This window comes from Colius striatus, chromosome 1 (assembly GCF_028858725.1).
Source record: "Colius striatus isolate bColStr4 chromosome 1, bColStr4.1.hap1, whole genome shotgun sequence".
Taxonomy (NCBI): Eukaryota; Metazoa; Chordata; class Aves; order Coliiformes; family Coliidae; genus Colius; species Colius striatus.
The window spans coordinates 101,509,145-101,522,367 of record NC_084759.1 but is presented as its reverse complement, the minus strand read 5'-3'; the positions used below and the strand labels follow the sequence as shown (position 1 = coordinate 101,522,367).

The following is a 13,223-nucleotide window of genomic DNA, read 5'->3' as shown; positions in this document are numbered from 1 at the left end:
GTCTGGTCATATAATGAAAAGTATCTTCCCACTAGTAAGGAATCTCATTTGGGTATTTGTGAAATTAATACTTGGGAATAATCTTCATATCTCAAGTGGGACAAAAACAAAATTACAACTCTTGTGATTAACATCCTAAACAATTCTTCAGTTAAAACTGAAGTAATAAATAATTACAATTCCATTAAGAAGTGATGACAAAGTTATCTTCCTTGCTTCATCCTTGTTTCATGAACATCACAATGGCAATCTTGAAACATTTTCACTTTTCCCAGCTGTAGCTTAATCTAACTCAAGTAACATCATTAGAATATGTTTTGTCTTTAAGACATTTAAGAATGTCTTCTCACTAGTATATTAAGAAACATTCACTAAAGGGAAGAACCCTTGCAAAATGCATACACACATTCTTTGCCCCTAGCAAAGGTTAACTATTTAACACAAGAGATGATGATATCAACCTGGCATATACATTGAGGTATAATGGTGAAATGCGGACTTTCGGCATCTCATCTGTTACTGCATTGATCTAAAAATATTGGATATAATAGACATGATGGAATTGGCCTGTCTGAACCTATTCCAAGGGATTATGGTTGTCTTCATCGCTTTTTATTCAACTGGTACACCATTCCTTAGCTTCTGGTAAGTGCTATATAGACTTCAGTTAAGACAATCCACTGTATACAGTTTAGATCTTCACTTGACAGCATCTGACTTGGGAAAGCAGATTTAGTATTTCTCCTTTTATATGGCTAAACTTTTCCTAAAGTCTTGGAGAACAATGACTTACAAGTGGCTTGATTAGGATAATTGTTTGGAAAGTTTTCAGAGCTGAATGTACTGTTTGGCTCCCAGAGTTCAACCGGCCCTCCACAGTCAGCTGAAAAGGAAAACATTTCAAAAACTTAATAAAGTTATTGTTTTACTTTTGCAATTCATTGTAAGAAAGATAATTTGGAAAAAATAATTTTATGAAGATGATATTCAATCTAACTTCATCAGTGTAAGGATTCACTTATGATGGCGTTGGTATAAAGCTTGAATAAGGAGTTGTGAGAAGCCAACATTTGGTAAGGATATAGAATATTAAGCAAACAAGGTGTGTAAGGAATTCACCACCCTTATTAGTTATGATGTCTAAGTCAGACTTTATGACATATAGAATCAATACCTTAGTGTTATCTACAGCTATATTTAATTTCTTGCTGTTTGTGAAGTGCCACATGCCCAGGTGCACAGCTGTATCCACCATGGTGCTATGAGAAGTCTTTCCCATATAGTTAGGAGAAGGACATTGTCCTTCATTTGGTGGTTACTAGTCTGTAAACTGTGCACATAACAGAAAATATGAAGAAAAGAATGTGATTTGCTCATCTGTATAATTTACTAGTGCATTAATGTAAAAGCTAGAAAATGTCAGAGAAGAAAGCCCACCTCTACCTCAAATATAACCTGTTATGCACTTAGCTTGTATGTCTTGCTTATTCTCTGATTTTCTTGCAGCATTAGTAGAAATACTCAAGCAGAAAGCACATATCGTGATCTAGCAAATAAGCTTGAGAGCAAAAAACTGCTTATACTGTTATCTTGATTTCATCAGGACCCTGAAAACATTTGCAGTTACTTGGTAAAAACAGCCATTGACTTTTTTTGAAACTTTTGGTCCAATAAGAAAAAGGCTTTATCATAAGCACGTATAACTGCACTTGTATATACAAATGAATAAAATTTCTTTAAAATCAAATATTGTAGATATGTATATGTACATTCACAGACGTAGACCTAGCTAACAGTACTACATATATTTAGTATATAGTTTATATGATTGTTTACATCAGAAGTATGTCAGCTCCATATCCTAAAACTTTACTTCGTATTAAGAACTATTCTTTTTTTTCACCTGTACCATCAGAATGAACTGTGGTGCTTTGCCATTTGTGTTGCTTGCGATTACTTTATTAAAAAATAAACAATGCTTCTGCACCTGCTTCAGGAAATAGAAGTTAAGGCTGAAGAAACCTGCCTTTTAAATTTTGGTTTATTGGTGGTTTATACATTAAATCAAAATTGATTCATTTAAAACTTTTAGACTTTTTACAAACTCTAATTATGTGTTTCAGTGTCACATACTCTGAGCCAATTGTTTAGGCATTGCATAATCTACAGGTATAATCCTATTGAATTTGTCTGTTGAATCCCACTGGGAGGAACTTCCAATAAATACAAGACAGGTTTGAACTTGCTCATGACAGCCATTTTATAGAACTTTCTATTTCAGCAAGTTACTCCTGGCAAGAAAAGCTGGATTCTTTGAAAGGAAAAGGAATTGTTAACAGTCACATGTTGACAAACAAGCATATTACGTTTCAGCTGTATGGCTCTCAATGACGACTACTTTCTGTAAATATCATTAACAAAAAATAAAGATTGTGTTGGCTTTTTTCTGATGGAATGTTACTGTATATACAAACAGAAACACAGCTATTGTAAAGCTGCTTGAAAAATATATGGCCCTTATCTGATGATATGAGCAGAACAAAATCAACTTTCATAGAATGGTAGGGGTTGGAAGGGACCTTTAGAAATCATCTAGTCCAACCCCCCTGCAGAAGCCGGTTCACCTAGATCAGGTTGCATAGGAACATGTCCAGGTGGGTCTTGAAGACCTCCAAGGAAGGAGACTCCACAACCCCTCTGGGCAGCCTGTTCCACTGCTCCCTCACCCTCACAGTAAAATGGGGTTTTTTTATGTTTAAGTGGAACTTTTTGTGTTCCAGGTTCATCCCATTACCCCTTGTTGTGTTGCTAGCTACTATAGAAAAAAGGGATGTCCTAACCTCCTGACATCCACCATTTTGATATTTGTAAATGTTAAGATCTCCCCTCAGTCTCCTCTTCTCTAGACTAAACAGCCCCAGTTCCTGCAGCCTTTCCTCGTATAAAAGATGTTCCAGTCCCCTGTGCTGGACTCTCTCCAGAAGTTCTCTGTCACTTTTGAGCTGAGGAGCCCAGAACTGGACAAGGGACTCCAGATGAGGCCTTACCAGGGCAGAGTAGAGGGGGAGAAGAACCTCCCTCGACCTGCTAGCCACACTCTTCTTGATGCATCCCAGGATGCCATTGGCCTACTTGGCCACAAGGGCACATTGCTGGCTCATGTTTAGCTTATTATCTATCAGGATTCCCAAGTCTCTCTCTGCAGAGCTGCTCTTCAGCAGTTTGACCCCAGCCTGTACTGGTGCAGGGGGTTGTTCCTTCCCAGGTGCAGGACTCTGCACTTGTCCTTGTTGAATCTCATGAGGTTCCTCTCTGCCCAACTCTCAAGCCAGTTGAGATCTCGCTGAATAGCAACACAGCCTTCTGGGGAATCAGACAGTCCTCCCAATTTGGTGTCATCAGGGAACTTGCTAAGGGTACACCATGTCCCCTCATCCAGGTCGTTGATGAAGATGTTGAACAAGACTGGCCCCAGAACCCATCCCTATGGAACTCCTCTAGCCACAGGCCTCCAAGTCGATTCTGTGCCATTGATCACCATCCTCTGGGCTCTGTCATTCAGCCAGCTCTCAATCCACCTCACTGTCCACTCATCCAAGCCACACTTCTTGAGCTTTTTGATGAGGATGTTATGGGAGATAGTGCCAAAAGCCTTGCTGAAGTCAAGATAGATGACATCTGCTGCTCTCCCCTCATGTAGCCAGCTGGTTATGCACTCATAGAAGGATATCATGTTGGTCAAACAGGATTTCCCCTTGGTGAAGCCATGTTGATTCCCTTGAAAACCATCTTTTCCTTCATATGTTCAGTGATAACATTCAGGACGAGTTGTTCCATCACCTTTCCAGGGATGGAGGTGAGGCTGACTGGCCTGTAGTTTCCTGGGTCGTCCTCCCTGCCCTTTTTGAAGACTGGAGTGACATTGGCCTTTCCCCAGTCCTCAGGTACCTCGCCTGCCCTCCTTAACTTTCTTAATAGCAAAACAACGACAACGTAAATGTGATCTGCTTTTGACTATGTGTAAAGCCTGGAAAAAATTCCAGTGATCCTTAAATTTATATTGATCTTTTGGTCTTTTGGACCTTTTTAGTCCTTTCCTGAGCATAATTGATTTTCTGACCATTGTAGAAAATAATATATAATCTATTGATTAAAAAATTCCTCTGTGCTTTGGCTAAAATTATGTATATTGACATACACATCCTAAGTGTTGAATCTACACTGTAATTTCCACACTCTTGTTTGTGTTAAAAGGCAGGTTACAAATTAATGTAAAGATGAAAGAAATCTTTGTTTTTGATCAAAGTGTAAATTGATAGTCTTGTGCAAAAGACAAAAGCAAATCTAGTTTCCCTATACCACCACAAAACTCTTTTTCTTGACTTTTCAATGCTCTTTTGTGGCACTGTGAATAATGCCAGTGCCTCTTACTGGAAGTCTAAGACTAGCAAAAGAAATTGGCTCAGCACAAGTTCTTTCATCTCTTGTTTATAGAAGTGACATTTGCAGTGGAACCATTAGTGTTAGCAAGCTTGCATGACATCCATCAAAGAAATTTCATACCTCTTTGAAGATGATTTATAATGTTCATTTATTTTCAGCAGGTTACAGATAACATATATGTAGCACGCCTCAACAAAGTTATCCAAACAAGTTGTTTTATTCCAAGCGACAGCTTAGACTGTGCTTTTGTATCATATTGAAGGATAGTAGAGATCCTTCTAGTCTGTCTCATAAGGACTTATATGCCACATGACCACTGCCTTTTTTCTTTTAAAATTTTAAAAATTTATGGTTAACTGTATTTTTGGATAGAGATTTGTAGTTTGAATTATGTTTCTTTGGTGTTTTGATAGATGCACTTAGCTACTATTTACCACACAGTCTTCTGATGTTAACTTGCACGTTTATGCACAACACCTAAAGGAGGCAGCAGGCATCAGCACCTCTCCCCAGCATTACTTTAAAGGCAAATAGCCTTTTTCTATTATTTTAATTTTGACCGTTTTTCTTTATCATATACAGTCAAAAGAGCAACTAGTTGTGCTTTGTTAGTGATATTAAATGTAACAGGAGGCAGCCTAAGAACATATTCACTCTTTGTTTTAATGATTTGAAGTCATCTGTGAATAGGTCTTTCACAGAAATCTCTTTATTTTTTCCCCCCCAAAAAATTCATGCCTCTTTCACACTAAATTACAAAGTCATCTCAGATATTTTTTCCATAAGTTCTATTCATATTTGCATCAGTTTTTGCTTTGAAAGTGCATGAACCTGGTTAACGTCATGTGCAGTCTTCCCTGTTTTGAATACTTTTTCCAGATTCATAATGATGGCTAGAGGTATTTTTTAATGTTTTTTTAAGTGAAATTTTTCTAATTAGCTCTGTGAAACTGAAGGGTTTTGAGGAAGCTTGAATCTCAGTGCTTTCCACTAAAAGACTGCAATATGATGGATCATATGTGCAACATGCCTGGAAAATTGCATATGTGCTATAGGTAGTGACATGTAATATTTCATTAACTTCTATTTGACTTGGAGAAGATGGTAAAAATGTGCAAACAAGACCAACTCTCCTCCAGTTTACCATTGAACCTGGAATTCATAAGGTTCATAAGAAGACACTGAGATGAAATGACATGGAGTCCATAGAGTAGGAAACAAAGACCCATCATTACTAGAGCAAGCACTTATCAGCACTGACTCTCCAATGTTAGCAAAGCTACAATTGAACAAATCAGGATTAGGTTTTGATACATTCCATAATGTATGCAAATATCGAAACCTGTTGTTATATCAAGGAATTGATTAGTGTTTTTATCCACTCATTTTCTCTGAAAACCAGAACTGCTAACTCTCTCTTCCTTTCTGTTTCTCTATTTAAATTTTCTTTCAAGGCAAATATTGCTTTTGTTTTCCTTTTTGTAATGTAATCAGATGTAGTGGGAATAACAATACATCCAAATGCATATTGGAAAGAACTCATTAATTGTGAATCTTGTTCCAGATAGAAAGCACTCCATTCTTAAACCATTCCCAGATTATTATTGATTCATCCACCTAAATATGGGAGGTGACAATGTGCATGCGCTCCCAGAGCTTGGTGATTTTTTGCTATTGAGATCCCCAGTGATATTATTATGTGACTGTGCTCATTTTCTTATTGCTCTGATACAACGATTATATAAGATAATGTACCTATAGTTTAAGCTCTGAGTCTTCCAATTCTGTGGCAATCAATGGAGTCATGGGCAGGGAACTGGATCCCTGGTATGTTACCCTGAAAATAATTTTATAATGCTGAAGAGAGACTTTCATAAAACTGAAGGCTGAAAATTCTGATTCACTTACACACAAATACAGTAATAGGAAATGCCAGTCAGCTGTAATTTAGTTTTTACTTACTAGGACCAGAAGGCACAGTAGTAACAGTTGGAGTAAAAGTTGGCTCTACATAATTACTTTCATCACACTTTCCCTTTGTTAGGCCAATGTCATCCACGGCAATATCACTGCGACCAGGCTTTTTAAATGCGTCAAAAATAATCTGTAGTTCACAAAAAAAAAATAATTAGAATTTTTCAGTTTCCTACAATGAACTCTTCTGCCTTCTTTCTTGAATGTTCTCATTTCTACAGTAAACTATGCTGGTGAAACAGTCAGAAGACATTAGGAATGAGGCAATATTTCTCACAAAAAACCCCAGCAGTATGCAAACTAAGTGGGTCATTCGAAGGAGTGAGGGGACTTCTATAAATAAATGGTGAACACTGTTTAAAGCTATTCAATAGCCTTTTTTTTTTTATTTACATGTGTATGTAAGTTTTGAAACACAAATTCTGTATCACTCATTAGTCCAAACTTTTACAGATCTAGTGTCACATCTCCATGAAAAAATTTAATTAACCTCATTTGTTTGTCATTGTTCTTTAGTATCCATATATTTAAAGTAATCCTGCTAGCAAGAAATTTGTGCTGGTAAAATACAGCTAGGTATAGCACTCTTCCTTAGATCACAGACAACAAGCATTTGCTGGAAATTTGATGCAGCCCTGTCACAAATGCATTTATGTCTTCAGACGTTAAATGCATCTTTCTGTCAGTGCTTTTGCATCCATCAAAACTATAGAGGGACAAGACATCTCAAACACTGATAAAAATAACTTTTTTTCAATAAAGAGTTGCTGTAGAAATTGTCTAGCATATTCTTTACAGTTAAAGATTAATTAAAGAAATTAAATATTACTTAATTTGCTTCTCTCAGCTAATTGCTTCATATCACTGTGAGATTTTAAACTCCAAGTTTAATTTTTAATAAGCTTTGAACACCTTTGCTTTGTGCAAAGCTTCTTTCCTGATAACACTGATTGTCCCATGACAATGTTAGGGTTTTCTCTCTTATACAATGATTATATTTTAATTCTAGAGTAGGAAAGGTGTGAGATGGCAATTCAAATGAAATCTCCAGTCCTCTGCATGCTCACATGGCATGAATTAATAAGTAGTACTAGATATTATCTTTGGAGATAAGGATCAATTGGTTCATTTAGCAGAAGAATCATCTGTTTAACTAAAATAAAATTTAAAAAGAACTAGCAGCTTAACAAACCTTAAAATCAGATGTTTCATTTAAAGTTACTTGTCCATAGATCCAGTTGTTTCCATAGTTGCCTTCTTTCTGGAAAATGATCTTTTCCAAATCATATTCATTACTTATGCTAACTCTTAAACGGTAAACATTACTACCATACATGAAATACCTAGAAAGGGAAGAGCAAATTTAGCATTATTAGAACAAAATGAAATTTCACAAAAAAAAAAAAAAAAAAAGAGAATCATAGAATCATAGAACCTTCTCATTTTAGAAAGAGTTTCATAGAATTAGGACTAGTTTGTAGTAAGATGAAAATAAAATTACTTACATTCAGATTACACCTGGAAATTGTATTTGGTACTTTGTTGTATTTTCTGTAGAGGTCTAGTTAAACTTCATGAGAAAAGATATTTCAGAAATTCTTGATATCGTTTTTATATAGAAATTAATATCGGATACAGGATGAAAAAGAAAATACATTAAATCTGAGCACAAGAAATCCAAACAGAAGCATGCTGTATTGCTGGCACACTAACTGAAATTAATATGAAAGTTATTTGATTTTATTTTTAAACAAAAGATACATTTATGAATTATGTAAGAATACCAAAAGCTTAAACAAGATGAATCTGAAGAGACCAAAGGCAAACTCAGAATCCGGGCTCTTTCTTCTCCAAATCCGAGTCCTATGGGTGTTGAAATATAAAATCCTGCAAGATAATGAGCACATTTTAGTCAGTACAGAATTGCTGAGGGTTTATTTATTTAATTTTTTAAAATGAAATTTTTTTAATATTAAAAATACTATCAATATTGTCAAGGCCAAATAATGTTGCATAACGGGGAAGATTCCTGACACAATAAATGTTTAGTATTTTCCCAAGTTGTATTCATCAGTCTACAACATACTAGGTTTTAAGCTTGTCAGACACTCCTCAGAACTGGATTTGATTTTGTTTAGTGAAGGCAAAGATTCACCAGAATGATTTCTAGCTTATGAAAATATCTTGCTGTTTGACATTGTGTGTGATTTTGTAGAAGAATTTTCTAACATTTTTTTATAACTTTTATCCACATAATAATGAGAAATAGCATTTGCATGTTGAGGAAGGTGAGAGAATGACTAACTACATGAATATTTTGTACCAAGGTGAAGCACTTTACATAAGGGAAATATATTATTTGGGGAAGCTGCATTTTTTACTTTTTCTGAGTTGAATTCAGACTTCCTGCAGCCATATGGAAATACAATGTGAAGCCAGGCTACAGAAGCATGGTGATTTGTCACAAGAAAAAAGTCCTAAAATAAAATTCTTGCTTTGTTGAAATCATGGCTGTAATCTTAGATTTTATCTGCAAATAAATATAGTTATATAATTTAAATTATATATATATTATATTATTTTATTATACTTCTGGATTGGCTAGATTTTACATGTGGGAAGTATCTGAAAATTAGTCTTAAATCTGAATAGGACCTTTCATTACCTTTATTGAATTACAGAACATGCATGAAAATATACATGATGTCTAACTTGAAGAAAATGAACATAGCATCCTTTTCCAGAAAAGGCCTTCAAATAGGTAAAGTGGCAATACTCTTTCATCAGTTCTGAACATTCAGAATCGATTGTAGAGTATGTATTAAAGTCCTTTGCTTTTCAAGAGCAGCATGCCACAAATACACTCTCACTGAATATATGTAATAGCTAGATATTAATGATGCAACTCACACTTTATGTTAAATGTAGGTTGCAGAAATTGAAATATTCGATATAATTGCAACATTACATATAGCAACATTACATATGTCAGCTTAGATCCGGCACAGAGAAAGAGAGATCTCCTAAAATTAGTATTTTCGAGAGAGCTAGAAATCATTGCCAGTTGCTTTATTAAACAGATTTCATGTTCTTTCATTTGATTTATCACCTAGGAGTCAAGCAGGAAGATAAAACAGTGTTCCGAAGATTGTTTAGAAAACGTGCATTTAGTCAGAGAGCATATGATTTCTATACAATAATGTGCTGAATAACATTTTTCTTTTCCTGGGACTAACTTTTTCCAGAATAATTTTCAATTTTTCCAGGTACTTTTCACTGAATATGTTCCATATAAGTCTTGTGAAGAATACACATACCATTGCAAAATCAAAATGATATTTATTAGTTTTATCTGGAATGACAAATCAGCTAAGAGGGAGATTGTCTTGAAATAAAAAAAACTTTTGGAGTCTAATTCTGGGATAAGCATTCATTATATACATTCAAAATATTACTGTCTCTTTTATTAAAACCAAATTTTATGTGATCACTCTTCCAATGAAGTTATTTTGCTATAGCAGTTGCTGGAGTATTCGTGTGTTTTGAATGTGTTGAAAATGAGCATGTTTGGTTCAGTGATTCTAACCAGGGACACAGGTGTCCGATGTGCCCTGCAGGTGAACTTTATGTTAAATAAAAATTATTCTGTGGCAACCATAAGGGTGTGACCGGTAGAGAAGAAATAGAAATTATTTCCCTAAAATGTAATTATATTTGGGTTTTTTTTTTTTTTTTGGGAGGGTGGGTAAACATACAGTTATTTGACCTATGACACTGTTGCATAGTAGAAATTCCATTCTCAGATAAGGCACTTAGGCATATTAATAGCATTTAAATTTTTCAATATCTCACACTTTAATCAGTGTATGTATTACTTAACTTCCTCTTTTAATTTTGATGTATTTCCATGAGATAGCAATCAGTAGCATAAAGCATTTTGTCTTGTAGCCTGGACTTGTTTTTATGGCAGAATAAAATTCGGTAATACCACTTTGAGGAATCCATGGTGATACAGTGGTACAACATGAGATAAATCAAGCTTTTCCTTTGATCTACAAGCAACTTGTACTTGATCTTACCTGACACATTGCCAAATGTGTGATCAAAATTAGGACCAGTCATGGAGGGATGGGTAGGACCCTGAACTCTCTCCCAGTCTGAATCGTCATCTAAATCTTGTATCCAGTAACAAAATCCATCTTCAAAAGTGCAATTGACTTTCTCATAATCTGTGAATAAGAAGTTCTAGTAAATAAAAATGATTAAGATTTTAAGTATTTTTTTCTGAATTACATAAGAATGAGTGACAAAAAATGTAAATTTTAAAATATGTTTAAAAAATGGAGGCCATGATGACACAATTTCCTCTTCTATGCAATGCAATACAATGTAATTACTCAAATGAACATGTCAAGTGTACTCGGTAACAAAATACTACTGATGAAAGTGGCCCTAAATTATCTTACTCTCATTTATGAACCTTTTCTTTTTTTTTTTTTTTTTTTTTAATTCTTTCACCAGTGATGTGATGGGGGAATGAAAGGATGAAAGGATTCCTTACTTAGTTAATACTAAGGTCTAACCCTGCTCTTTTCCCTTTCTTTGCCAAAGTCCGAATCTCTCCAGCTGTGGTAAGTGCTGTGCTCCATGCACCAGGGATGCCCCTTTCCTTTTCCTTCTTTGATCACATATATTTGCTGCAATATGCTTGTCACATTTGCTCCCATGATATTTTTCTCAGTGTCTTCATGTCGCCTTGAAGTTCAGGTCAGCCTCCAGCAAGAGTTTGCACACGACAGCAGTTTGCTGGTGCTACTTACAGCATATCCATATCCAATCACATGCCCTATTCAAAATTTAATGACTGAAGAAGCCTTCATTTGGCCAATCTGCATTTTTTTGTTCCCCCGACTATTGAAGAACAACAATGCATGAGTCATATTGTTGAATTTTGCTCTCACTGGAGATTTGATTTGCTCCATCTGGACTTTTTTTCACTGCCTATTTATTGAAGCAGGTATTTTCCTGAATGCTAGTTTTACTATTTGGAACTACTACTTAAGGCAATAAATTAGGACATTAGAAGCTCTGGAGACCAGGTACTGTCAGGCAATCACAAAATCATGATTAGTGTCAGTGTTCCTCAGTGAACAAACTGGCTGAGAGGGATCTAAAGATAAAGCCAGAGTTTTAACTTTGCAATACATAACTCTACTGCCAGATACAGACCTGTAAACCTGTGGACAGTCTTACTGAAATGAATTATTTGATCTTTAAAATTATGTGAGATTTCTTCTTTCTAGTTAGTGAACTGAGGCCAGAAAATACTGTTTCCCTTTTCATCTCTACTTTATCAAATTAAAAATACAGTTTCACCAAACTTTAAGGGTAATGAACTCACTCAAACAAAAAGAACACTTACTGTTTAGTTCATTTATGTTGAATGTAGTGTAGGTTGCATTAAAGCCATTGTAATTTTCAAGAAAATCAGACATAAACTGTGCTGTAGCCTCATGAGAAAAAATGAAGATTGTCTCAGGATTAGATCCTGATAAGGAAGCTGAGAACAAATAAACAGTTAAGTAGTCAGAAAGAAAACAATCCCATGCACATTAAAACCCCCAGTGCTGTCAAAAATATACAGTGGATTTGTTTTTTAAGTCTCAAATAATGCTTTCCGTCTTGTACTGTGATACTGTGCAAAATAGCTTCAAAATTCTGAAGGCATTTAGTTTGGCTGCCATCTAAATATTCTGGATATCCCATCTCTCATATCTATCAATGTGCATATCAGCTAGTTGAGAAATGTCTCTTATAGTACACATATGCAACACTTTAATCTTCATATTTATGCTTATGCTGTAAATGTTATCAAAATTCACAGAAGTCACTCAAACTCTAGAATCCCAGTATTAATGACATATTTTGTTATATATACTTACTCTCATAGTTAAAAATTAGCACATACACTTATAGATATTAAAAGATCAAGGAAACCATGAAATTACATAGGATTTTCCTTTTGTGATGTATGCATGAAGAAATATAGCACAGGAACAACTGGAATGTTCTGAAACTTGCCTGAAGAGAGTGCTAGATAATCTCATCTATACTTTTATTTCCATGATAAGTTGGACGAGAGGATCTGTCAAGGTCTCTTGCAACCTGAGCAGTGCTATGATTCTGTGATACAATGCACCTAAATTTTGACTTTAAGTACTAAATTAATTTAAATTCACTCATATAAGTTCCATGTATGTAAAATTATTGCTACAAGTCATCACACAGTAAAATACATTCCCCTGTCTAAAGCTGATATGATGTCAAGCAACAATAGTTTGACTAGTGACTGTATTCAAGATAATGAAAATCCTGAATTCCTCACAGTTCTGTGAGAGTTTTTGTCTTTGTTCTTTCTCCTTGGAAGTCCTTGTCCAATTTTGCACAGAGAGACTGTTTTTCTGAGAAGGAGCTATTTACATACTTGTAATACTATATATTTGAAAAACTTCTAATTATATGTGCTTTTCCCCCCTATCATCATTGCCATGTTCTTTTACCAGTCTTAATCTAGAATTTTCTTCTAGTCCTTTTTTCTACATTTCATATTTCCAATACCTGGAAGTCTACCCCTGAAACTGCAAAGTTTTAGGCGTTCAACTGAAGGACAGTCTTGACCATTGTCTTTATGTCTTTGTGGTATCAATGGTCCCCTTGCAAGCATTCCTTAAAACCATGTGAGTTAACGGTTGATGTAGAGCAAATATTATCGAAGGAATCTACACCTAAATTGCAATTCCAAAGGG

General features: G+C 35.1%; 1 protein-coding gene across 1 annotated transcript in view; it reads right to left on the bottom strand.

The window, feature by feature from the left end:
- TMPRSS15 (transmembrane serine protease 15) overlaps positions 1-13,223 on the bottom strand; it is a 54,338-nt gene that overhangs the window by 21,650 nt on the left and 19,465 nt on the right. The window contains 6 exon segments of the mRNA XM_062006266.1: positions 794-883; positions 6,406-6,547; positions 7,610-7,760; positions 8,202-8,304; positions 10,497-10,646; positions 11,840-11,977. Coding sequence (XP_061862250.1) covers positions 794-883; positions 6,406-6,547; positions 7,610-7,760; positions 8,202-8,304; positions 10,497-10,646; positions 11,840-11,977 — 774 coding nt within the window.